Source organism: Melospiza melodia, chromosome 13, assembly GCF_035770615.1.
Source record: "Melospiza melodia melodia isolate bMelMel2 chromosome 13, bMelMel2.pri, whole genome shotgun sequence".
Classification (NCBI taxonomy): domain Eukaryota; kingdom Metazoa; phylum Chordata; class Aves; order Passeriformes; family Passerellidae; genus Melospiza; species Melospiza melodia.
This window is the reverse complement of record NC_086206.1, coordinates 14073027-14100793: the sequence shown is the minus strand read 5'-3', so window position 1 is coordinate 14100793 and position 27767 is coordinate 14073027. Positions and strand designations below refer to the sequence as shown.

General features: G+C 39.7%; 1 protein-coding gene and 1 long non-coding RNA gene across 3 annotated transcripts; one reads left to right on the top strand and one right to left on the bottom strand.

Moving 5' to 3' along the window:
- Nucleotides 1-1753: 1753 nt before the first annotated feature.
- On the top strand, nucleotides 1754-14259 carry LOC134424228 (receptor-interacting serine/threonine-protein kinase 2-like). Of its 2 annotated transcripts, none has more exons than XM_063167826.1 (12): nucleotides 1754-1971; nucleotides 4180-4341; nucleotides 5165-5318; nucleotides 5521-5676; nucleotides 5814-5962; nucleotides 7775-7824; nucleotides 8907-9068; nucleotides 9406-9491; nucleotides 10952-11020; nucleotides 11308-11467; nucleotides 12338-12490; nucleotides 13843-14259. In XM_063167826.1, exons 2-12 carry the CDS (start codon nucleotides 4190-4192, stop codon nucleotides 14145-14147), a joined length of 1596 nt encoding a protein of 531 aa, XP_063023896.1. In that variant the 5' UTR covers nucleotides 1754-1971; nucleotides 4180-4189; the 3' UTR covers nucleotides 14148-14259. The 2 variants fall into 2 exon arrangements, with proteins under 2 accessions (XP_063023896.1, XP_063023895.1); XM_063167825.1 differs by having other exon boundaries at nucleotides 1755-1971; nucleotides 4176-4341.
- Nucleotides 14260-22766: 8507 nt separating this feature from the next.
- Nucleotides 22767-27709, bottom strand: LOC134424229 (uncharacterized). Its single transcript, XR_010029378.1, has 3 exons — nucleotides 27437-27709; nucleotides 25302-25350; nucleotides 22767-22972 (listed from the first exon to the last, which is right to left on the bottom strand). It is a non-coding gene; the product is annotated as an uncharacterized LOC134424229 (long non-coding RNA).
- Between the last annotated feature and the right edge of the window lie 58 nt (nucleotides 27710-27767).

Below are 27767 nucleotides of genomic sequence, written 5' to 3'. Positions count from 1 at the left end.
AAGTACCTAAAACTACTTTAGGTGTCAAAGAATTTCTGTAAAATTAAGTCTTTCAAATTTATCTACAATGCTCCTCTGAAGAACTTTTTTAAATTAGCTGCATGGATTTTGAAGAGTTTGTGATTCTCCTGCAGCACAGTGTGAGCCAGATAGGCCAACACCTTATTAAGAGGAAAAGATTTTTAATGTACTTTCTACAGAAGTATTGAATATGGACAAAAATTAATGTGGTGTTGATAAATCAAAGCCAAGGGGAGGAGGATGTGTGGTGCCAGCAACACACCTTGACATGCTTCCATTCTTCTCTAGGATTGTTACAGGTCACTTTTCTCACCTCTGCTGCTTCTGCCCCCTCATGCTACATTTCCCTTCAGGAGGGTGTGCTGGGCAGAGCAAGCTGGAGCTGGGCAGAGTTTCACTGTCAGCAGAAGGACACTCTGAACTTCCCCCTCTTGGTGTGCTTCCTCTCAGCCACACAGCCCTGGCCACATGATTTTATGCCATTAGGGACTTTCCTGTGATCACAGGAGGATGAGCTAACTGCTCCCTGGGAGAGAGGGGAGGTTGGGATTTGATCCAAAACCAACACAAGTCTGTGGACAAAATCTCATTGACTGACACTGGTTTTAAGTCAGACTCTATAAATAGAGAAATTTGCATGAAATGTGACCAGCTGAAACAATTGCTCTCTCTCCAAGTTTCCACCTTGCATGCAGCAGAACCACCAACCTTCAGTGGGAATGTGTGCTCTAGGGGCCTAGCAGGAACACAGTTAGGCCCTCTAAGGTTTTGACAAAATTAAAAGTGCAGAGAGCTTTTGTCATTTTCTAGCCCAGCCTCCTGCTAAAGGCAGGACTGCTGGCAGGGCTGGCTCACCTCAGCCATGGTTTTGGGTCTTGTTTAGCTAAGCCTACAGGACCTTTAAAGGATGAGGGCTCTGAAACCTGAGTGGCCCATAAAGAACTGCATTACTCACCTGGTGATTTTTTTTTCTAGCATCTGGCTTGAACCTCTGAAGTTAAGACACCTGCCTATGCCACTTGTGGTTATCTGCCACTATGGAGAAGAATTTGTCTCTGTCCTCATAAATAGCTGTCTTTCAAATAGCTGTAGGACTCCAACTGATACCTCCTCAGCAAGGCTCTGAGCCTCCGTGGTGAGGAATGTGCCCCAGGGCCCCATCCTGGTGGCTGTGCATTGTGTCCTCCCCAGTTTGTCAACTTTTTCTTTGAACTGAGGGCCCTAAAGCTGATTCCAGTATTTCAGCAGCAGCCTCACCATTTCTGGGCACTGAGACACCATGACTTACCTCACTTTCCTGACTGTATTTCATGCAGCTCAGCATGCAATTTTCTCCTTTTGCAATAAGAGCACACTCCTGGCTCATGACCAGCTTGACTTTCACCCTAACCCCCTACATCCTCTTTGGGAGGGCTGTTTGTCAGCCCATGGAACCTGGCTTCTGTGTAACACAACATCACCCTGTGCCTGCCACCCTCCTACCAGAAACCCAGCATCTGTTTCCTGTTTTAAGAGCAACTTGGCTTAAAAAGTTTACAGGGTTTTTAACTCATGCTGTCAGCTTGACCCACTGCAGAGATCAGTATCAGCTGCACAGTCTGAGCACAGCTCCACATAATTCTGTACCTGGGCTCTATCCAATATGGTATTATTGTTATACCTTCTATACACTGCTATATACCTTTCCCTCTTGGTATTCCTTGATGTGGAAGAAGCCACTGTCCAACCTCTGTTTCTGTAATCGCTCTTATCTGCAGTCACTAAGGAGTTACAGTTTGTGTATCCGACCAGGAAATATTAAGTGTTTGCAGGCAGCCAATAAAGCAGAGATCAACAGCCCAGCTGACTCACCGGCAGGAAATCCCGAGCTGCTTTTGAATGCCGGCTCACACTTGGTGTCACAGCAGTTTCACTCCATCATTCCGTAGTTTTATGTTGGTATTTCCAGAGGTAAGTTGATTTTTATTTCCAGTTTTTTTCCCTGAGACATCTGTATATTAATGTATTTTCTCCATAGTAAGGACATGTCTTTGCTATAAATTAACTTTTAAAAATTACCTTATAATTAGAAACTTGAAATAAATGGCTTCATAGCAGTCTTTTTCATGCCTCTGCCTGCACAGCTGGGGAAGGATGGCAAAGTTATCTGAGGCTTTCAGTGTCTTACTAAAAAATAATGCAAACTGTTTCCTTGCATAGGTGGCCTCTGGAATATTGATTTTGGGGGTTGATAATGAGATTTTTAATAGATATGGGAGAAAAAGCATTCAAAAGAGCAGAATTATTCAAAGAATGTCTTGGTACCTTGCAGTACAAAGATGTAGAAACTCCGACACAGGGAGAATGGTGCTTAGCGTGTCATGACATGGTTTGTAACAATAAAGATTGAAGTGGTTTCTGTTTTGACTTTAAAAAAATCGCCAGTTTTATTAGATTTTGCAAATCCAGAATAGGAGCTGATGATTAGCTTTAATTTTTGTCTAAGTAGCCAGTTAGCAAGAGTTTAAAAAATGCTTATATTGTTACTTGATTCAATTTTAAATAAAAATAAATACTTTCAGGAATAGTTTAGGTGGTAAAACCGTTATTTGTTCTTCCTTGCACTATGGTTGGAGTTGAGTAAATTTTTTTGGCTATTTAAATTATTATTTATTGCTGTATAAAATAAAAATGAAGCATAATTTTGCTTCTGCCAGCATTTTTATAACCTCCTTTACATTCAGAATTGGTAGATTTGTGTGGTCTGTTTGCAACTTTAAGGAATAAATGCCTCATTTAGAAAATTATCTTCCTTCAGAGGAACCTTTTCAAATTTTATGAAATTGTTAACCTGTCAGTCTTATCTCTTAAGGACACTTCAGAGAAGCACCTAAGGCAGTTATTGCTTTCAAACTACAATAATCTCACAAAAAAGCAAAAAGTTCAACTGTGCTTTCCTACCAGAATCAAATATTGTTAAAGCTCAAGTGGTAAACGAGCTGCTGCTTTTTGCATTTTGATTGTGGTTAGAGGCAAAACTGGGCTTATATTGTGAATGTGCCTGCAGGACAAGACTGAGATAAACCAACAATAAAATGCTCTTGAACTAGAAGCAAGATCACAGGCAAATTTATCTTCATTATTTTGTTTCTATTTTACTTGTGGAGAAAGAGTTATCTGGGTTTGAGCGTTCCGCATCCCAGCAGAAAGGCTTCTTTTGTAGAGCACACCTCAAAGGACACAATTCTCATTCAACAATCCTTCACAGTCAATTCAGTTCCCTCCCTGCTCCCTTTTCTAGCCCTGGTCTACTGGACCCCAAAGGGAATATTCCAGCTTGAGGAGTTCTGACTCACTGACCACTGGTCTGCAGTGATCCTTACCAGTGCCAGCTGGTTTGTGCCATCTGTTATCTCAGATTGCCTGGTTTCCTCCTTTACCCCTCACTTTTTGGCTATCTCCAGTCTAATGGAGCTTCACAGATGTAATTAGAAGTGTTACTCATGCAGGAACACAGTGAGGCTTTGCAGAAGGTGTCTCTAATCCAAGTGTGTTGCCATGCCAAGGATCTGAGAAGTGCAGCTGGCCCTGGAGAGGTCCTGCACAGACACTGCACTGCCCAAATTACTGGCAGCTACAAAGACACAACTCCATTTAGCAGAATTCTGACAGCTCACAACAGCAGGAAATGTTCCTTTTTCTTTGCTTTCACATTTACATATGATGTATTAAAGATGAGATGCAAGAATGATACAGAACATGCTGACATCAGTTATTGAATAATTGCCTTTTTTATGAGAAGTGGAGAAATTATTTGCCTGATATGCAACTGTAAGATGCTAGTTTGTTGTCTACATAATTCAGTATCACATTAAAATCACATTTCATATTATAAGTACTGGTCTACTATTTTGAAGGCATCAGATAGAAATAATGATGAGCAAATAATTAGCACCTTGAAGCTTCAGATGGCAAATTATGGTCCAGACACTCCTTTGCAATTAGTGCATTTTTTCCTCTCTTTGTAGGGAAAGTCTGACACAGAGTGGTGAAAGGAAGGCTGTTGGATTTGTTATTTGGGAAGTAAGGGGTGGTGCAACTTCACTGTGCTTTGGTAATTGTGACAAAAAAATCTCTTAAAACTTTTTTCTTTTCTGACACATTTTTCCCCCAAGCCAGCCATCAAGAAATGGCCAATCCATTACCTGTGGTGGCCCAGGAAGATTTGGAAAGCTTTACCTTGACCAGGACAGGCTCAGGCTTTGCACTAAAAGCCTTTCATATTTCCTGGAACACTCCCATCTCTGTGAAGCTGCTGAGCAGCCAGGACACCACAGACAGGTATGGCTCTTATCTGCCCAAGCCACCAGGCAGGTGGGCAGCACACACCTGCAGGGCTGGCACCACAACACATCCTGGCATATCCAGCATCACCTGATCCCTGAGCACATCCCCATCCCTAGAAATCCTCACCAGCCAAGAGGCAATTTCACTGAGAAACAAGCTCTCTGGTTTTTTACAATTTTTAATGAAGTAGAGCTTAATCCTGAAGTCAGTAATTAATCTACTGGAACAAACCTGGATCAGTAATACTGGTATGATAAGGTGCTATTTTTCTAGAGGTCCCTGAGGAGACCTCAGTTGAATTTAATCTAAACCAGCATGCACAGATGAGAGCAGGGGAAATGGGAGGAGGGAAGGATGGCCAGGGTTACACAGCGGTGAGATGTGCATGGAAACACATCATCTCCTTGCAGAAGGGGATGTCACTAATAGCAAAGGATACAAATTATTTGGAACAGTAAAGGTAAATCTTTGTTTTACTCCTAGCATTTCATATACTCCAGCTTTTTCCTCCTTCACACTTCAATCCTGCTTTAAGCTGGCTCTTATGTTCATATTAAAGCATCCAGAGGTCTTTCATTCTGTATTAGAAAAAACACACTACATTATGACTGCTTCACATTCTTACAATTGTTTGGAAGATTATATGATATTGGGTTTATTGGTAAAAGAATACCAATTAAAAAAAAATTAGAAAAAAATATGTTTGAGCTTGTGCTCAACCATAGGGTTCTCTCTCATTTCCACATCCTACACTCTCATCTCCTGCTGAAGTTCCTTTCAGTCTAACCTGCCTCTGACTTGATTTTTTTTTTTACAGGGAGTGGAAGTTGCTACTTCAGGACATAGCAAGTGTCAGACACTATGAGTCTGAACGTCTCCTGCCTTTCCTTGGGGTTTACCAGTGCCGTGGACTTGTGGGGATGGTGACTGAATGGATGAACAATGGATCCCTCCACTCCCTCATCCATGAGGTAGATAAAAGATGTCATCTTAGAGGTGATAAAATTAATTACAAGATCAAAGAACAATCAGCATGTAAATTATGGACAGTAGTCACAATCTGTTCTTCAGTTTCTGCATTGTGTTTCTGTATGGTGGCTCTGTTTGTTGTCAAAAGAAAACGGGAATAGCAACAACTTCACAGTACCAAACCCTGTATTTTGTGTTACTTAGCCTCAGCTGTACCCAGAGGTTCCCTTTCCCTTACTCATAAGGATCCTGTCAGATGTGGCTGAAGGGCTGCAGCATCTTCACAGCCTGGAACCCACCCTCTGCCACTGCAGCCTGAAACCTTCCAACGTGCTTTTGGATGTGCACTACAGAGCCAAGGTAGGAGTTTTACTTTTAGTCCATTACCATAAAATCCAGTGACTGTCCTATTGTTGCATATTGATGTTAATAGTCAACATTTGATATCAAGACTTGTTTTATTGTTACTAAAATTACTTTTGCTCTCATTTCCGTAGATATCAGATTATGGCCTGAGCAACTGGAGGAGACAGCAGCTGAGGTCAGACCTGCAGAACTGCCAGCAGAGAAACTGCCAGGATTTAGTGTATCTTCCTCCTGAAATACTTGAAGGAGGCCCCCCTTCCCAGGAAGGTGACATTTACAGGTGAATGGAGGCTCTAAGGCCACGTCATACCCAGTCCATGCTGCACTCTACAATGCTGCCAAAACTCTTCTCTTCAAAGACATGACAGTAAAAATGCCAGACATACATAATGCAGTAGGATAGTATGGCATGAGGCCAATTACAGCAGTGAATTAGATTTTAAATTCCCATATTTGGGGAAGCAGATATCAAGGTTAACAACTGTTCCCCAAGTCAGTCATATAAATATTTATATAATGGACTAAATGTTTTAAAAGTGCAAAGCTGCCAAAACTTTCACATATATTTGGAAGCCTCATAGCAGCTTCACACAGTTTATAAGTGTGAACTGTTGCTGGCTTTAGTTTCAGAAAGAATTGTTTATGCCTAGATTAGGCCCAGGTAAAGATAAGACCTTTCCCTCAAAAGTGTCCCATTTAAGATCCTGTGGAATCTGCTGGGATAAGTTACTGAGCCACTGAAGCACCTGTACTTTTTAACAAAGTGATTTTTACCAAGGAGAAAGATTACTCACTGTCACTTTTGGGTATGTTACATCCCTTGTGGCTGCCTCAATAAATGAGAGGACCTCAAGGTGCCACTGGATGGACACGTTCATCATGGCCAGCACACAGAGCTGTGGACTAATGTTTTAAATAACTTCTAAGGACATCACTCTTCTGATTTCTGAGTTTTGTGAAACCTATAAATTTAAACTCCTGCTTTACTGTCATAGAGGCAGGCTCTAAGATGAAGTCAAATAATGTATACACTTGAGGAGTCCTATAAATGGTGTGACTGACCTCATGTTCACAAACCCAAGTTTTGCACAGGAAGAGTGGAGGTTTACTTTAAGGTAGCATAATTAATTTTCCAAAATTGCATTCATATAGATAATTTAATGTATACATGTATTATATAACACATTATATAATAATATGCTGAGATGTGACTCAGATGCATGAGATTTGTGTGCATCTAAACAGTGATGCAACAGAGAAAGCAGAAATCTGTCATACATGAAATACAAAGTACATTTAAGTCACATGTATGTCCACATTACATGAATACTTTCCAGATTTTTATGTGAAAGTAAGGCAAAAGAGGAGGCTCTTTTAACAACTGCAATCACTACAGCAAGATATATGAATAAATAGATATGTTTATCCTGGAACTGCCTCTTCCCCTCTTGATTGCTTTGCTTCTGACTTATTTGTAGACTGTTTTTTCTCATCCAGCAGCCTCGTCTTTTCTGCCTCTGATTTTTGATCTTTTTGCTAAACCACTGTATTTTGTAGCATCTGAGTTGTGGGTTGTATGTATAGATCTATGATCCCACTGCAATTACTCCTAGGATGTTGGAAATGGAAAAAGGTGTTAGGAGCCCCATCAAAATTTGTTGAAGAAAATAGAAACATAGTGCATCAGAACCAAGTTTTTGTACATTAACTGATGTGCTTGTTGGTACCTGCTGAAAAGTCCAGTTGATATTGAAATTACCTGAAAGCAAACCAATCATGATAGAGAAGTGCGAACAGAAGCTTCCAAAATTTACAAGGTCAAATGGAAATAAGGCAGTAACCTGAAATGTAATTCTAATTGAACCTATATTTAAGCAATAAAAATCCCTTAACTTGATGATTTTATAAGACCAACTCAATTGAGAACTGAAAAAAGGTCTCATTGAATTAGAAAAGACTTGGATAGACTTTGTCTTGAAAAACTCCTTTCTCTTAAAGCAATAAACTTGCTTTTGAAACTGAGAATGTAGATATAAATTGCAAACTAATGAATGGTCTTTCACTGTTTTGTTGTTTTTTGGGTTTTTTTCAGTTTTGGAATTCTGTGCTGGGAGAGCCTCAGCAGACAGAAACCCTTTGAAGGTATTTATTTTTCATGTCAGACTTTGTGCTGTCCACAAAGTCCCTTATTGTAGTGAAATTTTGATAAAAACACTATCTTTTCAGATGTCCCTTTGCCTTCTCTTACAGTTACAGCACAAAGCTCCACATTAGAGGATGTAAATTTTACAATTCCTCACTAAATCCTGTATGTTTCCAAAGAAGCTGTTCTCTCTGAAGGGAAAAGGCAGAGCTTCTTCCCCCACTAGTATCATCAATCTATGCTTGCTGAAGCGCTGCCACTGAGTTGGGTTTGCCATGGACCATCAGTGAGAAGGAATATCACTTCATACTTGTCAGCTGGAATTTTAAAATCAGTGACAAGCTGCTAATTGAATGAGCATAATACTCATTTTTACAGTTGCTGTGAGTTTCAAATACAAATCCAGAAACGTCAGTTCATGATGAATTATCTCAAGGAAGCAGAGAATCTTACTTTCTTAGATGAAAGTGTGAGCAGTTTTAGAGAAATTAGTTTGCAAAGCATCATATAATAATTGTCACTGTCTAGGATCAATCCCTGTTTCATGGAAGTGGAGATCAGTAAGGGCTTATTTGCTATAGGCTTCATTCTTCATGGCAAATCTGACTGAAGGGCTCCTGCATTTTACTGAGGACCTTCAAAAAATACTGCATGGAATAACATCTAAATACCCATGCAGCTTATGGCTGCCATCTTGAGGCTGCTCAAAGTAGATTTCTTTTTTTAACAGTTATTTTGTTCTATTCTTGTAATGCAAGTGTAAGGCTTTATATAAAACTGTACTTAAAATAATAGCATGTATTCCTGAGGAATCTGTGCATGTAGTTTACAGTACAAGTTTACATAACCATTTGTGACTCAGTATTGGACAGAGTTCTTCATCCTAAAAGATGAAGTCCTGTTGCAATAAGCAGCTACAGCTAATGTTAAAGGCTAGCATATCTACTTCCAAGAGCATTAATATATTTTTCCTTTTAAAAAAGCAGTGTTTGTTTTAAAATACACAATATGACTTACATTGAATGTCATTTTAAGAGGTCTTTATTATTTTTTGGCAGTGATATTTTCTTTTACATTGCAGGTCAAGGAACCCTGCTTGATGTTTTGAGAGGAATCTGCAGCAGTTTGCGGCCAGGCATATCAGAAAAGTTCATACCAAGCAATTTGCCTGAGAGGAACAGACTGCTGCACCTCATTGCTCTGTGCTGGCATCAAGAACCAGATTATAGACCACACACTGCAGGTAACATTCAGGATTTCCTTCTGTACAAGATCTGTAATGGAGACAGTCTTTACAGGAACATTGCTTTAGCACTCCGAACAACTGAAGTGGAAATGGTCTCTAGATCATCTTTGATGTTTCCTCTAACTGAAGCTTCCTACCAGAAATTTACTTTTTGTCTCCAAAATTTTGTTTACTATAAAGTAAAGTATGAGGTGGAAGTTGTATTAAACTAATATCCTCTATCTCATCCATTTTCTCAATATAATAGTAAAGTTAGTTGCAATATGATGATGCCTAAATGTATACATTCTTTCATACACAATGTGGTATTTAAAATGCTTTATTACCCCTGCAGAATGTGTACACCTTCTAAATGGAGTTTTGACTAGTATAAATAAGGAGGCAATTTCTGCAGCAATCTACAATTTGATGGATGCAAAGGTCAGTGCAGAATTTCTTGTTCTTCTACAACATGATTTGATTCATTCAATTGCAATCTTTCTGACCCAAAACCAGTGAAGGTTTTGTCTTGATTGTTTTACTGGTCATGCCAGAGAGCTGGAGAGTGCCCTTTGGCACTTCAGGTTCATTCAGAAATTGTAGAATATATATTGTGAGGTTCTCTAGAATATTAGTCAATTGCTACCTGCTATTTGAAAAATACAATTCTTTCTAGTCACCACCTGGAGTCGGACTGGCAAACCCATGTGAGTGAGAACAAACATCAGCTCAAGTACTGCAGATTAGGACTAGAACCAAGGACAGTTTTTTTCTATTACTGGTTAGAAAGCATTTAGTTCAAAACCTGAACAGCATTGGTACCTGGAGCAATAGCAGTACCAGCACTGCTCTGCACCCTTCACTGCTTCTAAACTGCCAGGCTTTCAGGCCCTGCTCATCCCAGGGTCTCAGGGCTCTCTAATTCCACAGGAGGGGAAGGGGAACAGCCAAGGACTGAGGGATGGAGGTAACTCCACATCTGTTTACACTGCCATGGGAGCTCTGGCACAAATGGGACAGCCACAAGCAGAGCTGCATCCTAGCTGGGTAACATAGGCTCTGGGGGAAAACACTGACGTGTTTTGGCTCTTGGACAAGGACTCTGACTCTAGGTGGACTTACACAACCCATGCTGTGTTGATGGTTTCATTGCTGTGTGTTGTGTATGTTGATGCATGCAGGACTATTTCTATATATTACAATCACGTTCTGGGCTTATAGAGCAGCCTTGATCAATGTTTTAAAGGTGGCATAGTAAGAGTCAAAGTAATTTTTACTACTGTTCAAGTTTATTTAAGATTGTACCACCAAATACTCCACGATTTAATGCTTCAATCTCCCTTGAGCAAGGTTTTATTTTTGTTAGATTGTGAAGATTTATTTTATTAGTGAGCATCATTTATTGTTCAAACAACTGAACTGATAAGTCCAAAATTACTCTGAAAATGATACTGAAGTTTCTGGGAAATTGATTCACAACTGTTGAAGTATAAAATCTAAAAAAATAGTTTAACAGATCTGCTCTGGATGTACAAATTGGAAAAAAAGTTTCAAGTAATGACACATCCTTACTGCAGACAGTTTGGCACACTGAACACAGGATGGCCATGCTGTTTGGCTACTTAAAGACAAACATGTTCTAGCTAGCCCAGTCTGTCTCAATACAAGCTTATGATTCAACACTGGGTTTTAAATAAATGTGAAACACTGGAAAGAGTAAGAGAGTAGAATTCTGTCAGATTCCATGCCCGTTCACTGTGTGCTGTTCACTGAGTGTACCTAGTAGTACAATACACTTTGCCAGTAGAAGTTATGTTGCTGTGAACTGTTGCTCCTGACAGCTGTGAATAGCACAAACCACATCTACACTCACTGCAGTTACTGTGGCTTCCTTCTTCCAGGAGAGAGCGCTGAACGCATGCAAAGGCTCCGAGACCTTCACCCTGCAGAGAGGCACCTGCAATTCACAGGTGAGTTTGGGGCACAGGAGGCTCCAGAGTATTTCATCAGCTGCTCATTCCTCCTGACAGCCCTGACACTGTGCAATGCAAACACTTGGGCAAAATGTTCCTGGCCAGGGTAACTCCACCCAACAAACCCCAGTGCTTTACCTTGTTCCAGTCAGCTCACTCTGACATTGCTCCTGCAGAAACAACCTCCTCCTCTTAGGGTTTGTTTTGAACCTCTTCTGTTTAGAAAAGGTTTTGGAACAAAAGTTGCCAAGAAGATAACTCTTCTCTATTTTGATATCTTTCAGATCATCTGTCCACAAAAAGGCAACCGCTTAATCAGCAAGAAAATTCCTCTTGCAGTGCCAAGCTTATCAACTGTTCTACCTGATAGCAGTGCAAATACAGCAGGAAGAGATAATATTGAGATTGGTGTGTCAAGTACTACCCCTCAGAATGCAACCAAAGGTCACTGTCTTGAATTATATTCAGCTCCAGCTGTTACAAGAAAAAGACAAATATTACTAGTATATAGAAATGTAATTTTTCATATAAAATTGTCACTTCTTAGAGTAAAGCTGTGCTCTCTACTGGTATCATCTGAAGCATGAGTTCACTGCAGGAAACCAGAGACACCACAAAGCTTTCCACTTAGATGTATAGATTAAAAAAAAAATAATAATTTTTTTTTTTACTACTGAGCTGTAAATGAAGAGCTGCCTTTCTCTCACACATCAAATATTGCCTGTTGCTTTTGAGAGAACAAGTCCTTTCTGGGAATCATGCTGCTTTGTGCCACCAGGAATTACATTTTTGTAATCTGCTAAGAAATGGAGATATCTTTAAAATATTTATCTTATCTGAAGATATTTTTTAAAAGGCAATGTTGCCAGGAACATATGAATAATTCCTGATAACCACTGTTCCAATATGGATAACTTTCTTTACCTTTCCAGTGTGGATTTGTCCTGTTTAAATTTGTGTCAAGAATAGACAGCCTGTATTTCTCATGCCCTCAGATACAAAAACTGAGACATCAGAAGTCAATTCACCAGTAGCAACATCTGCATTTCCAAGCACTTCAGTCCTGATCAATAGCCATCAGACTTATGGACAGAATAAAATGTTCCATATCTTCAATAACAAGTTCCCAGACAGAAAAGCCAGATGTGTGTAGTAATAAATGCCAATTTTTTTTTTTTATAATGATGTATTAACAAGAGCCAAAGTAATCTTGAGTCAATCTTCAGTTCCTGTGTCCTGTAGTGGCTGACATATGCATAATTTCTTGTTGTTCAATTCAAAGGTCTAATCATGCTCATCTTCACCTTTTTCTAGATCACCTAGGCTCTGAGAGAAGAAAACCAAGCTCCTTTTGCACAAATCCTTCATCTACTTCAACTGCAGGCAAAGAGAGCAGTCAGCATAACTCCCCAGCAGTGGCTCTTCAGCACAGACCACAACCAATGCACCTGGGACAAGCAGTGACAGGTAAGGCACCACTGCCACTTTGAGCTGGCAGTACTCACCTTGGCCAGATCTCAGTGATTAAATTGTTTAAAACTCGGAGGAAACATTGGAGAAACATTTAGATATTTCTAAATTTTGTGCACATTTTCAGGTATTAAGGGTAATAACTGATTCTAACTTGATACAAATGTCTCTCTATTTGTGTATAGCTGCTCCTCTGTTCTCAGATGTTCAGGCACTGACCACTGAGAACATTGGCTTGTTTTATTTTAGGACCACAGTGAGGCTGAGAACGGTTCTGAAAAGACCATGATAAAAATACAAAAAACACATTAATATGAAATACATTAGTTATTTAGGTCTGGATTATTCTTTTGCAATCATAAGCTGTGTATTGCCTACCTCTGCAAAAGTAGCTATTGACTACAGAAACAGGTGATAGGGGACCTTTCATCCCCTCACATCATCTCAGGTTTTCCTCCAGAACAGAGGCAGAAAGGGTCAGGTTTTGATTTGTGAAGATTCTTTGCCTGTGGGTGAAGCTTTGTGAGGTTTTTATGCTAACTTTTTGCAAACTGGCCTATAACAATTCTCAACCTAGCTGGCTGTCCTTCTCCATGGCAATTTAGTGATTACATAATTTCTGGATTGTTGTGGTGTGCTGAGCCTTTTTCCAATACTGGATAAATCAACAGACTAGATCATGCAGGAAAAGTTTATCACAGAACTCTCCTGCCAACACTCAGAAATCAGAATGACAGAAGCTTGCTCTCCAAAGCAACACAACTTTTGGTTATTAATTTTCTCTTGGTGTATGCTATTTACTGTACACTAAAAACCCTAATTTCAGCACTAGGTATTCTGATCACCCCATGAAAAGAGGCAGGACCCAAAGCTTTCAACCATTTTATCAAGAGTATTGCTTTTGGTATTAGTTTGGCTTTTACCTAGTTTGGCTTTTTCCTAGTTTCACATTATGTGTTTCAAACTCTCCTGCTACCCTGAAGTACCTGTTACCTGTCCTTCCACTTTTATAGGAGAAAGTTTTCTCATTTGTGTCTAGCCAAGGGGCTTTGCATAAAGTTAAATACAGATGAATAGGGCATGACCAGAAAATCTTCTCCCCTCACACAATCTGAGCACCCAGAGGTTTAGAAACACTTATTTGCTGTAATGTGGTCTTTGTGAGTTTCAAACATGAGATGAAAATACTTTTGGAGTAGTTGCAAACATAGACTGCAAACAAACTAACTCCTCCTCCTTCCTTCCTCGGCTGAGTTTGTATTTCTGGTGTCGATGCTATCACTCGCTAACAATTTCTGCATGAAAAAAACCACTTGGTTTATCTCATTTTGTTTTCCTTTTCACTCAAGGTCCTTGCAGCAAAGGCAGCTGCTGTCAAATCCTTGCCTGCCAGAGGCAGAGCATCCTGAGCTGCATGACAGAAGGGCTGCTGAACCGCGCGCTGGACGCGCTGCGCTCGCAGCAGGCCCTGTCCCGCGTGGACTACGAGAGCATCGCTGCGCGCCCCACGGTGACCGCGCGCGCCCGCGCCCTGCTGGACACCTGCCTCTGCCTCGGCGAGAGGGCAGCGCAGGCTGCACTCTCTGCACTGGCAGTGAACAGATCCAGTCCTCTGGGACGAGTCATTCACGCCCAGGCTGTCCTGCCAAGGTAAACAGGCTGTTGTTGTGACTGGTTTGTTCTTCGTGGTCTGCTGTAGGCATCTGAGCTCTAGGGATTTGTGATGGCAAAGATTCACGTTGGTGTCTCACAACCCATGGACCAAAGGCAATTCTTCCTACAGCTCGTTATTTGAGTACTGTAGAGGAAAAAGCTAACTGGATTAAAAGGTCGAGTCAACTGCTGCCAACAGAAATTGCCAAGAGTGGTACAACAAATGCTGATTTGGACCTCAGAGATGGGAAAAGTGCAATATGTGCCAGAGCAAACAGAGTTCAAGTGAGATGGCACCTTATTTCCTTGATTATTTTCTTTAGAAGGGAGGAAAATGAAACATGACTTTTGGAGGTCACAGTATGGAAGAATGATTATTTATAAATAGTTCCAAATAAAGATAATGAATAACAGAATACTGGATGAGGAGAAAAAAATTGACTGCCTTTCACTGCACTCATATCTGAGCCAGCTGTTACAGTGAAAGCCTTCAGAGAATCAAGAAATATTTCTTCAGTAGAGCCTTAAGACTTGGAAGTTTTATATTATGCATATAAATTACTTAATTTTCCTCACAAATGGTCATATGAAAATGTAGCAGTACTTACATATGTACTTCAGAGATGTGAGACTTGGAGTACTCATTAAATGGAGAAATGTTAACACTTTACATCCCTGTATCTCTCTAATCATGTCTGCAGCACAAATGTAAAATTAAACCAGGCAGAAGAGGTGCCTGGTTTAATCAAAAGCTGATCATTTTCGATGGTGGTTCTGCTGAACTGTTGTCATGGTTGTGCTCTAATGGGGACAGGCTGGGAACACTGGGAAGTTTTGTAGCTCTGGCCTGGACTCCCCCACGGTCACAGATACTTTGGAGCCTCCTGCTGCTGCCTGAACTCATCCTCAGGTCATGGACCCTTAGACTTGAGTTCACATGGAGTTCCAGTCTGTCCAGAAACATTGCTGTTATCAGAATGTTCCCAGGCACAGCAGAGGAAGATGATAAGTGGTACAGCAGGCAGTGAAAACAACAGCCCAGCTACTAACAAGCACCAGACTCATGTACAGAAGGCAAACAAGTCCCATGGCAAGCACAGGAGTCCGTCAACAGATCAACAGCAACAGCAGCTACAAGTGTGATCCAGCACATTCCAGTAAAATCTGTTGCTACCTTGAACCCCTCAAGCTCACATTGGATGCTGAAAAGAACATTTGTCCCAGCAGACAACTATGCTCCACAACAGTAAAACATGTTGGTTGAGAGCCAGACAATTTAACAGGTAAAGCAAAAGCTGCACACAAGCAAAGGAAAATGTGGAATTAATTCACCACTTGCCAAGGGCAGGCAGGTGTCCAGCTGTCTCCAGGAAAGCAGGGCTCCATCCCATGTAATGGTTACTTAAGAAGACAAATGCCATCACTCCAAATGTCCTCCCCATCCTCCTTCCCTAGCTGAGCTTGATGCCACAAGGTCTGGAGCATCCCTTTGGCCAGCTGTGGTCAGTTGTCCCAGCTCATCCTCCCCCAGCCTGGTGGGGTGAGGGGCAGAAAGGCCTTGGCTCTGTGTGAGCTCTGCCCAGCAATAACAAAACATCCCTGAATTGTCAACACTGTTTTCAGTACAAATTCAAAATACAGCCCCATACTAGCTCCTATGGAGAAAATTAACTCCATCCCAGCAAAAACCAGCATTTGAAAGAGAAATAATAAGATTACTTTCTTTATAATGAAAATAATGATATATTTTTAAAGGCCCAGTGAGGTCTCTTCAAGCTTCATGGCACCAGATTAACATGAGAGCTTGTTATACCATCTACAGGTACTTAAAATACAAAACCACGTTATTTGTTTCCCTATGTTGCTTTTGTTCTCTCTGCAGTTTCAAATTTCTCATTGAATTCAGTCATTTGGCTGATTGCAAATGCAGTAATGATGTGTGGTCTGGGCACAGTTAAGAAATAAGAAACGTGTTCCATCAAAGTTTCCAGCTATGATGCTGCTGCAACCATAAACTTTTTATTTTTTTACATAACTTCATTGAACTTTGAGACTGCTTTTAATTGTAACAATATTTTAATTCAAGGCAATGTCTATCAGAATATGTTGACAATAGTTTTGCTTATTAAAGGAGCTAAATATCTTTTTCACAGTTGAATTTTTTTCACTTTAAAATCTACACTTTAAATGGGAAATTTCAACAGTCTGCTAAAAAAGGATGTCTTGCTTGTGAGGAAAGGAACTGCTGTCATGGTGTTTTGCCTCTTTAGAAGGCATAAGATGCTCAGTAAAACAGATAAACATTTACCTGCAGGAAATAGTTACAGACCTTTAAAAGAGAAACTAGCAATACTGTTGAAACTTAATAGCAGCTTTCAAAATCATTCCATTTAGTTGTTCTGCTGGACACTTTACACTCCTATGAAAGATATGCTGGCTGGCAGGCTATGCTGAATTTTTGTCACTGTGGTTTGGACACAGAAACGGTTTTGGCTCTTTTCTAGAAGCAGCTGCCTACTTAAGAATAAAATCTGATGCCAAACCTAAGCCCAGTCTTAACTGTTGATAGAAGAACTGGCATCAAAACAGTGGGAGCACAAGCTGTCTGCTTTTCCAGTGTGTTATTTTTCAAGGGATGGTACACATTTGTTGAAATGAAACTGTTGTTGATACAAAAAGTTTTGCTACCAAACTAAAATGCAGTGACCTGAAACTGGCAGCATTTTTTCTCAAAAAAACACACTCTCATAAGGCCTGTAGTGTGAGCTGTTACAAATGTCTCATGTTGATCACTGGTATGAAATATCAAACTGCTGAAAGCTTGTGGTATTTTGCTCCTGCCCAAGCTTGTTCATTGGCTGAGATTTCTGAGTTTTCTGCAGTTACCTTGATACTACAAAACAACGCAGAATAAATGGCACTGAGCAGGAGTAAAGACAGAAGAATCAAACTGTTCTTTAGTATCTATGGGAAGAAACAAGACTTGAATGTGAAGAACAACTGAAGTTCCAAGAAGGAAATCTGAAACCTGGGGATCTCTAGAAAACAGCAAGGAGAATAATAAAACCAAGTCACTTCAGGACTGGTCATATAAACTGATTAGAAAGATTCTGTTGCAGTTACTCAGAAAAGAATTAATAGTCATTAAAAATGACAAGCTGTACAAATTTTATGAAGCTATTTAAATTTATTAAAGGAATGGTGTGTAGAGTAGGCAGATGTTTATTTTTCTGATATATTGAAATGTAATTTTATTCTTGATTGCAACTGCTTGCAATCTTTTGGTAGCTATCTTTTGCTGATTTGCAAAAAGATGAGTGTCCCTTGCCCTTTGTCCTAACTATACCATACTTTTATCTGAGATGAGATAGTTTCTGCAGTGTAAGAATGTCTGCAGTAGAATTTGTTTGAAGTTGATTTGTGGAAAATTAATCAGAGGTGCTGGAATGAAATGTTTAAGAGATTAGTCCTTCCAGTAGAGAGCAAGGCAAACAAAGCTATAAATACTACTCAAATGTTCTTACCAGTGCCTGTTAAAAACAGTTCCAGAGAACATCAGAGGAAGATAACAAGTGCATATTCATAAAATACTAATCTACAAAATTTTAAAAAATGCATTAATGGACTGCTAACATATACAGAAGAATTTTACACCACATAAGTAGTTAAAATGCACAAAACCTAAAGCACTAATGAAAACATGCTAAAGCTCAAGGGTTCTTATTTTATTGTTTCAAGTCTGAGTCCTACATAACCTTGTAAAATTCTCGTGCTTGCCCAGGCTTAGTCACTTGAGCATCACATATGAAGATTTTTAAGGAAGGTTAAGTGCATAAATAAATACTTGTGGGCCTGGTATGTTAGGGAAGGACCCAAAGATCATCAAGACAGGCACAGAAAATTTAGATTTCTTTATTGCTATTTAGTGATTTCAGAGCTATACAGCTATTAACTATGCTCTCCTCCATAATACATATTGTCTCCAGGATTGCTGGGGTCTTTTATGCCTCAGGAAATCTTGCCTTGGACTGTATTCCCTTTCATTCCTTTCCTGCACACAGCCTTGCCTGACCCTCCCCAGCTTTGCAAAATACTTTCCTGGTGCTCTAAAGGCCCTAGCACAGTTTGATTTTGTTCCTTTCCTAGAGAAGCAATTCCTTCATTGCCTGCTTGGAACTACATTCCCTTAACTGAGCACATGGTTGACCTGACAGATGGCATGTCAGCTGAGTTAAACAAAATTCCTGAATTTTGAAGGTAAATCCACCATAAATTAAACTACCTGACAAGGTCTGAAAAGAACATATTTAATGATTTAATTGGGCAACATTAAATTCAGCACAGCTGCAAGAACATATTAATTGCAAGCATCTTGCTTAACCCCAGCAAAAATAGTAGATCAGAAGCTTAGACAGTATTTCCAGCTCTTGTGCTGATACAATTTGTGATCAGTATTTTATTTCCTGCCTTTATTTCTCTTTGCCAAGAATACATGCCAAGTAATGTTATAGAAATCTGTAGCCTCAAACTCATTTTCCCTGGGCTTTAAGAATGACCTTTCTTCTCTCAGAGAAGACATGCATCAGTTAAAGAACTTCTGGACTCCTTCAACCACGATGAATTAGATGGCAGTAATTTAGAATAAGAACTTAGCCCTTAAAATGTGGTAACATGCCAAAGTATCTCAACACCTATTGTTAGGGACAAGCTGATAAAATTGTGTGTGTTTGATCTAGCAAACAGGAGATGAAGGGCACACAAAAGAGTCTGGAGCAGAGGCACTGAATATGCAGTGAGGAAAACCAGGGAATGGTTTGTTCTTGTGGTTTGTCAATCTGGACTGGGTTTCAAGCAGGGGCTTAAAAAGGATTTAAAGGCCTTCATGAAGACAGGCTCCTTCCCCATACCCAGAGAAATTAGCAATATTCATGGAACTTTCTCTTACCTGATCAAGAGTTCTTTAGTTGACAAAATTCATGCAAACAACAGAGATTTACTAAACCTTTCCCCTCAGTCTGTTCAGTTTATTTATGCAAACTATAAACATTTGAAGTGATTTAAGGGAAAAATTAACTTGTTTTTGCTTGGAGGTAAATAACATGGATATTTTTAACTGCCTGTAACTCAATCACTATTCACTCCACTAACACCCACCTGTGAAGGCATGGGTCTGTTATCAGGTCAGCTGTTGGGACAATGGAATAAAGATAACTTGAATTGAAGAGCCCTGGAGATTATTTCCACCCTTTACAGTGTTGTTATGAATTCTTAAAAGAAAAGAAGGCTCTTCTACATTTTTTGCTTTGCAGTAGATCTTGGTTGGTCATCTTCTCCCAAATAAAATGAAAATGTTTCCATTTTTATTAAAATGCAATCTTTATCCACCAAGATTTCTGTCCAGTCCATTAAATGTTTGCTGAGAGAGCTACTTCACATTCATGTATTTTCTTCCCTCTTTTCACAAGAAACCACAGGAACATTAAAAAAGAACCCCTTATAGAAACATTAAAAAAGAACCCCTTATGACACACAATATCAAAATGCAAACAAAGTAACAGAAAAAAAAATAGAAAATAGGTTGTTACTTGTGCTGAACGGGTATGAGCTCATAGAGAAATTCAGTTGTTTTTCTGATAGACTGCATGTCTTGGACAGGTTTTATTAAACACTGTATGAGACTAAAAGATTTACAGCCAAAGAAATATTTCAGCTCAGGGAGGCTTTTTGCAAAACAAGGCATTGCTCTGCTCTCCTCCCTTCTGCTCTGACTCCTGCAGAGCTGGTTCAAATGCAGTCTGGCAGCTCTGGCCAAAACCTTTTCTCTCCACTGCAATCAATCATGCAATGGTATTCAAACCTGCAGATTTATTTGTTTACAGAAAACTCTCCCTTTCATAGAGAATTCATGACATGAACAAGAGAGGAGAGATTTGGATGCTGGTTTATATTATGTCTTTCAAAACTCAAGTTACATTTAATTTTCTGTAGGATATATAATAGCATTTTAACTCCTCAGCAGTTGCATTTTGATGTGTTTAGTAAGAATTTTTTCCTGTATTCCATTTACTAGCACATCAATATAGCAATTTAATTAATTCTTAAAATCAGAGAAGCATTTAGATTGAAAAGACCTTTAAGATCACTGAGTAACACTGCCAAGTCCACTGCATTCTTAGGTGTTCTGAGACTATTTATTTTGGTTTAAATCTTATGGTAACTGTCAGCTTCTTCACCCAAATTAGACCCCATCAGTGAAAGCTGTCATTTCTTGTTCAGTGTTCTTTATGTCCATCTTCAGTAGCAAGAGAAGGAGGACCCAGCCTGTGGCCTGGCCTCTCCTGCTTGTAACAGTGCCAAGAACTGTCCCAGCCACTGTGTGCAGACACAGCTGCAGAGGGAAAGGTGCACCCAGCATTTGAGACTTCAACATATGCTTGGGCATGTAGACAGGATTATTCTTGTTTGTTTTTGCAGCTGGCTATTTAATCACAGGTGTTTTTCTTGGACAAAGGAAGCCTTTTTAAGGAACAAAATAAAAGGCAATTATCAGGATTTCACAGCTGTAATTTTACTGTATGCTATACATTGGATTTAACTCCAACAGCATGCAATGTAGCTGCCTCCCATTTGTTTCAGTACAACCACCTAATCTGAACCTTTGGGTTTTGTTTTAATGACCCAGCCTCCTGGTTATCTACAATGTATGTCATTCTTGCATAGAATAATACAAAATAACAATTTGCCCAACGATACAACACTTCAGCAATAAAATTTGTCCTTTTTAGTAAGGATAAATACAGAGCTGTTTATGGAGTGTGACACTGAGCACCCTACATGGCCAAGTGAGCAATGTGTGGGGTGAGGACACTTGCAGGGCTCCAGCCATAAGGTTTGTCGCAGGAGATGACACTGATGACACAACAAATAACTTGGCAATCTCCTATAGTTTCCACTTAAGCTGAGGTGTTCCACATTTTCCCATAGTAGTGACACTGAGGTAAAAATAACTCCCTGACCTCCAGAGTGTAATGTGACACACGAGGTTTAGTTTCCTTTATCCTCCTGCCTAAGCTCTAACAGTAAAGCCCAAGTGTTTGCTCTCACTTCTCTTGGTCTTCCAGGCTCATGTAAAAGTAAAGACTAAAATTTCACCAATGTCACCAATAAGTGATCATGTGTCATTAGATCAACGTTACTGGTATTCAGAATGTTTATAGCCTGTGGGATTTCAGCTGAGAAAAAAAAGTACTAAAAAATCTAGCAGTAAACTTTAACAAAAGCCCTTTCTTCTGGAACTAAACTATACCTGTAAGTGTCTGAAGCACAGCTTTCAGTGTTTTCAAAAGTTTGATTTATGGCACTTCACAGTATGTGACTGGGAATCTGAAAAGGCTTTTCATAGTTCTGGGGATCTTGCATAACTTGAGAAACTCTTGGTAGCTCTTAATTAGTCCACTATGATTTGCTCTGTGGGACACTGTACACACCAAGTAATCAAGAGCCAAGTGGGGAACAAAGGAGCAAAGTGCAAAACACTCACAAATAGCCTGCTGAGAAATCATTTCTGAAAAGTTAGCAAAGTCAACCATAATTTTAATTTTAGGGCTGGATGCCTTCTAATAATAGCAAAGAATGGATTTGAAATTGGAAAAACTATGCTGGCAGACAAAAGACTAATAAACCCATTAATAGAGCTATCCTATTTACTGCAAAGGCAAATGGACTGGCAATAAATCCCTACTCTTAAAGGTTCTTTTAGCACTAAGATATTATACCTCTCAGTTCTTAAGGTGTACTTTTAAATAGTGAGACATTCTGAAAATCTTGCTCATGGAACATGGAGTTCTTTGGGCAAGAACTTGGGTGAAAACTTCAAAGGTATTCTGATCTTATTTTGTGAAACAACATGGTCTTTCTTTTACAAAGTTGCTAATTAGAACTTATTTGCCACTCTTAGCACATGTACACACTAGACTGTTCCTCTTAGAGGCAAAATGTATGAGATCAACATGCATTGGCATGTTTGGTTAGCACACACTGTGCAGAAGAGAAAAGTCTTTGAGATTATTTTTTGGAAAATTTTACTTTTGGATCAAATACAACTACAGAATCCCCCAGAAGTCTGAAATTTTAGGGAATAAAGGTTGCCCTTACTTCTGTTCGTCCAACAACTGTTCCTACATGGTAAAGTATTGTGTTATTATAAGGTCTCTAAATAAAATAGCAGAGAACTTTTATTAAAGGTCCAAATTTATTTGTATTGTACAAACGTTTCAGGGTAATTCAGTAATTAAGAGAAAAGTAACAGGAGTGCACTACAAGCAAAGGTGGAAGAGTGGGATCAGCACTGATGGGCTTGTACTGTAATATTCTGCATTCAAAATGGCTCTGCTAAGGAACATCTGGTTGTATTTAAATGGCAAAGTTTGGACTCAGCATGATAATACAAACAAAATGATGACATTGGCTTCAGCCTCTAGTAACCAGCTGCTTGCAAGCAGAGTGTCAATGCAACTACTGCTGAGTAGGATCAGAATCTCAGAATACTCCTGCTTTTAATCACAGAGAGAGACAGGTACCACAAGTATATCAACAAAGGACTGACAATAATGCAGGGGAATCTATAACAGAGAGGAACTTTACTGTTTTGAAGAAAGTCTGAGCAGTTGCATTCGAAGGCCAGAGTTACTTAACCCAACCCAACAGATGTCTTTAAACTGTCTCATCCAGAAGAAATTTATTTAAATGCTGTTGAACTCGGTTACAAACATTATAACTAAGGACTTCATATTCTTCAATCATAGTACCCACATGCTAATTTGGGACCTGAAACAAGAAAAAAATACTTATCCTTAAGATGATATTTTTTACAGCTACAAACCCTCATTAGTTTGTTTTTATACATAATTACTTTTAACAGCCTTCAAATTAGACATGGACAAAGAGCATTATCTTAAAAAATCCCTGCAGTGTTATAAGACTTGTGAAACAATGACTCTGACTACCATGTTGTTTTCCAGGAAAACAAAGACTGTGATTCATTCATTCTCATTAATAAATAGCCAGATGCTCATGAAGTAATTCAACATAGATAAGACAATTTGTATAATCAAAGGGTAGGGTCTCAAAGCTGAATGATTTCATTGTCTAAAACATTAAGCACAAACCATCTGTTTTAAAACAAGTATTATGTACAAGGGACTATTTTTTCCAAATAAACTCCCAAAATTGACTGGGAAAAAATTTATGTACTGCTCATTCCCCTTTTAATAGAGAAGATTAAGAGAAATGTAAAAATTAAAATACAATGTTTGTGGCATTAATCAAAATAGTGATAAAAAACTCCCAGGGACTTTTGAAGTTTACCTGAAGATGGACATATCTATGCTGGTGTTTTTTTGCCCTCCTAACAAAGTTAACATTTGAAAACTTGTCCATGTTTTAGAAGACATCTATTACCACTTCTGCATTGCAGCATGGACAGCACTGAACAAAACCAGCTTGCAATAATGTGCAACAAAGATATGTGTAAGCAAATAATAAACTTTGGTGAGAGTAGATAAGGCAGTGAAAAGAAAAAGGCACCTGAAAGGCAACAGAACCAAATAGGACAAATAAAATTAAAAGATGGGATGTCAAAGCTCATTTTACAATCTGTTTTTAAAAACTTTAGTATATAGAAGCTACGTTTTCCATAAAAGAAGGACTAATGTTGATCTTCAGAGTATTAAATGACTGCAGTTGGAAAAGACAGAGACACCCCACAGTTTCTGTTCCTTAAAGGGATATTTTCTACCAACTCCTCCTCTGCTCCTAGCTTATTCCACGTTTGTATTTCTGTGATTTTGATAGTAAAAAACCAACCTTCATAAAGGTATTGTTTTCTGCCAGCTTAGTGAGCAGAACTGCCTTGCAGAGGGGGCTGGGCAAGTGCCAGCACCAGTCAAATGCTGAAGGCTGGAGTGGGAGGAGACATGGAGCTAGGAGCAGGGGAAGGTAAATATAGAAAGCTAAATTTAGACCTTCTCCTTTAATTGCATAGCACTTTGGTGCTTATAGTCACTCTCATCTGTACTGTGTCACACACTTACCCTGCTTAAACCACTTCCTGCAGAAATTTGTATGATAGAAAGATGAAGGTAAAAACAAAGGGCAAAGGATCAGTGAATTTGTTTTTGTAAACAAAGTCACTCAGCTTTAACCAAAGAAAAGAAACAAGTGCACTTACATTTGCTTTTGAACTGATTCTGTTTCCTGAAATACGTGGTTGATACTGTTTGTTGTTCAAAATTATTAAGGTTGAAAAACTAACAAAAAATAATGTTTGCTTTTAAGTGCTTATAAAAATTGTCATTTGCTGGGATCTGGCTAAACTTCCAGATTTACTGTCCTGAATAATTTCATGACCCCTGTGAATAACTCCTGTGTCAACAGAATGTACATTTCCAAACGAACATCAAAGTGGTCCCAGGACTCACTCTGTGTGGTCGAATTTCTAAAGGAACCAGCATAAGCCATCAAACACATGGCTGGAAGCAATATTTCCATCATAAGCTCCAAGCTGCAATGAGCAGTGCTTACATTTACACAGCACCCCTTCAGTGCTGACCCTTAAGGAGCTCAGTGCATGCTCATTCTTCCATTAATTAAGTGCATGAGCAACACATTCTTGGGGGACTTATGCTGTGAGGATATGCTTAAACTCAGCAGAATGACCGTGTGAACAAGCACAAAGCTGATGTATAAGGTTTCAAATTCACTCAGATTTAATAGCAATTTTTACCTTGGTTTTGTTTCATGTTCTAAACCCATTTAATGAATATTGTGTGGATTTGGTTTCCCGTAATCTGATGCTATTTAAATTTGGTTTGTTCAGGGGCATTTAATCAGTTTATTCTTCAAGCTTTTTGAGTTGAATTACATTTTCTAAGATGTATCTAGTGGCAGTATTAGTCAGACACAAAAAAGGAGATGGGGCAAAACTCACAGACTTAACCAAACTCAGTCTGACTTTGTTCTCATTAGCTGCAGGAGATAAGATCTTAAATTGATTAAATAGTATCAGATAAAACCCTAGTGGAAACAAAATCTTTTTTAGCTGTTTTTTGTCAGCTAGCACTTAGAGAATACACACTCCTGTATAAACACAACTTACCAGTGGCCATTTATGGAGCATCAGGGAAGAGCCACACAATTTATGTAATCTGTAACAAGAGAAGAAATAAAAGAGTCCTGACTTACATTTCGCTTCCATAGTAAAATGGAAAAGGTGATTTATAAAATATGAACCTTACCAAAATGAACAAAAATATCTACCTGCATGATTATTCTGAGGTTTGCTTCTGCTCACATGCAAACATTTCAGAAGCATTGTCTGGCCTTATGATGCTGTCCTAACCTGGATCTCTCATACCAACCTCTACAGTGTTTTAAGTTCTCATAATCGGGGTGGCGAACTTCTATTTTGAAACCCCCAAATGGGCACTTTTTCTAATAAATATTTTTCAAAGTTCTAAGGTAAAATGTCATTCTCTATACTTCCAGCATATGCCTAATAATTAATTTCCCTATGCCTTATCAGTTCTCATATATTCCTTGTTTCTAAAGGCAATTTTATAATTAGCTCACAGTTTATGAGTCCATTTTTTTTGAGGAGTCAATGCTGTCTACAGTAGATTCAATCATGGGAGAGGTTAAAATGCAGCCTACAAACAACTGAAATCAGCTGCATCTTTTACATTCACACTCAATCCACCTTTTGATCAACGTGTGAGACTGTTGCAAACACCCATCTGCCTGAAAATCCTGCACCACAGAACACAGGGCACCAGCACATTTGTAAATCACTTAGCATTATTACCATCTAATGTCTGCTTTCTGGTACGTGTTATCTTTGTAACAACAATCAGTTTCATATTGTAAGGATTTGATTATATTCTGGGGATGTCATCTATGTTTTTATCTTCTATCAGTGCTGTATAAGTGGCTTAAAAACAAAGAAGTCGCCTACCAGGCTGTTAAGCTCCCAGAAGGCAGCAGACTGGTTTTGTTTGTTGCTTTGCAACACTGTCAGTAGCTTCAGCAGGTAATAGATTTAGAATAGTTTGTATTTGACAAAAGCCAAACAAAGAGTTGAGACAAACATAATTAAAGAGCTGAGAAGATCAGGCTCCTGCAAATGAGAGTTTGTTTTGCTATGGTGCTTTATAGTTTAGAAATAAAGTCTAATGGTATTATCTTCTTTGTGTGCAATTAAAAAGCCAACTTTTAACAAAAAAAAAAAAACCCAAACCAAACCAAAACCAACTTTCTTAATTCATTTTTATCCAAACACAGTGTAATGAATATCAGATCTAGATGAGTGCAGCAGTTGCTTGGTAGCCTGATTGTCTCTGTGACAACGAAGGAAAACAACTCCTTGATAAAACACACAAACTTTGAGAGAAGCAGAATGGAAATCAGAAACATAAGCCTTGTGGCAATAAAATTGGACTCCACTATTGCATTTACTAGCACATTTATGGGTATGACAGTGAGTGCATTGTTCGCCTTTCCCTTTTCTTTTACAGCCTTTTAATTTTTATTTGCCCCTAAGATTTTTTACCCCCTTGAAAAACTTCTTGCCTTACTTATCTGTGTCAGATGATAGATAATAATTGTGGACTAGGGAAGGGAGGAGTAATTAAATTATTTAGAGTGAGACTACGCTGACTCCTGAACCCTGTTGTCTTTCTAGGCACTGAACCGTCCCTTTGCCTTGCAGGGAGCAGTAAAAAGGAAATAAAAGAACATTAAGAGGGGGCTGCAGTCTGGGGTTCACTGGCTTAGACAGAGTATAACTATTAATCTGCTAGTGGAAGACAAGAAAGCTTTCATTACACCCCAGATAAATCTGCTGAATAGCCAATTCCTTACTATTATAATCAGGGACCACGGGTCACTTTTAATCACGATTCTGGGAAGTCCATTACTATTTTAATAAAGCCAAATTCTGGGTGTAGCAGCTACGCCCGTCTTGGAGGCTGGAGCACACCAATGCTACCGTTCTATTTTCATTTCCATATCCCCTATGACTGGTGCAGGACCTACGGGTAGAAACCCAAAATATCACCAGATTTTAGGGTTTCCACCCTCTCAGCCCCTCAGTTTCAAGCCTGAGGGTCTTTCAGGAGGTGTGACTCATGTGGGTGTAACTTTGTGCGGCGGCCGCCGGGGCTCCACGAGAGCTCCGTGTCCCCGAGGCCCTCAGGGTGTGAGGGCAGGACCCCGGCCCGGCTGGCAGTGCCGTACCGTCAGCGCTAGGGCTCCTCTCCATCCTGCCCCCGCGGCGAAGGGGGAGCCTGGTCCCCCGCTCCGGCTGCGGCGGGGGTGGCGATCGTGGCTCCCCTCATCCACCGGTAGCGGAGGGGCCGACGCGAACTCCGCGGGGCCGGGGGGAGCTCCGGCCCGGCAAACACTTCCCTGCGCACCAGCGGATGCCGCAGGGTCCCGCGTAACCCCCGCGGAGCCGGTGGGCGACTTGCGGCTTCTCCCTCGGGGGGACCATGCGGGAGGTAGCGGATTTCAGCCGGGGAAGGACGAGGAGGAGGTGGAGGCGGCGGCGGAGGCGGTGACGGAGGCG

Bases quoted from the DNA above. Each gene is read 5' to 3' on its own strand.
- LOC134424228 (XM_063167826.1), top strand. From the start codon at position 4,190: ATGGCCAATCCATTACCTGTGGTGGCCCAGGAAGATTTGGAAAGCTTT. The intron at 7,825-8,906 runs GTATTTATTTTT...TTTACATTGCAG, and splicing joins CAGACAGAAACCCTTTGAAG to GTCAAGGAACCCTGCTTGAT. The intron at 9,492-10,951 runs GTCAGTGCAGAA...TCCTTCTTCCAG, and splicing joins ACAATTTGATGGATGCAAAG to GAGAGAGCGCTGAACGCATG.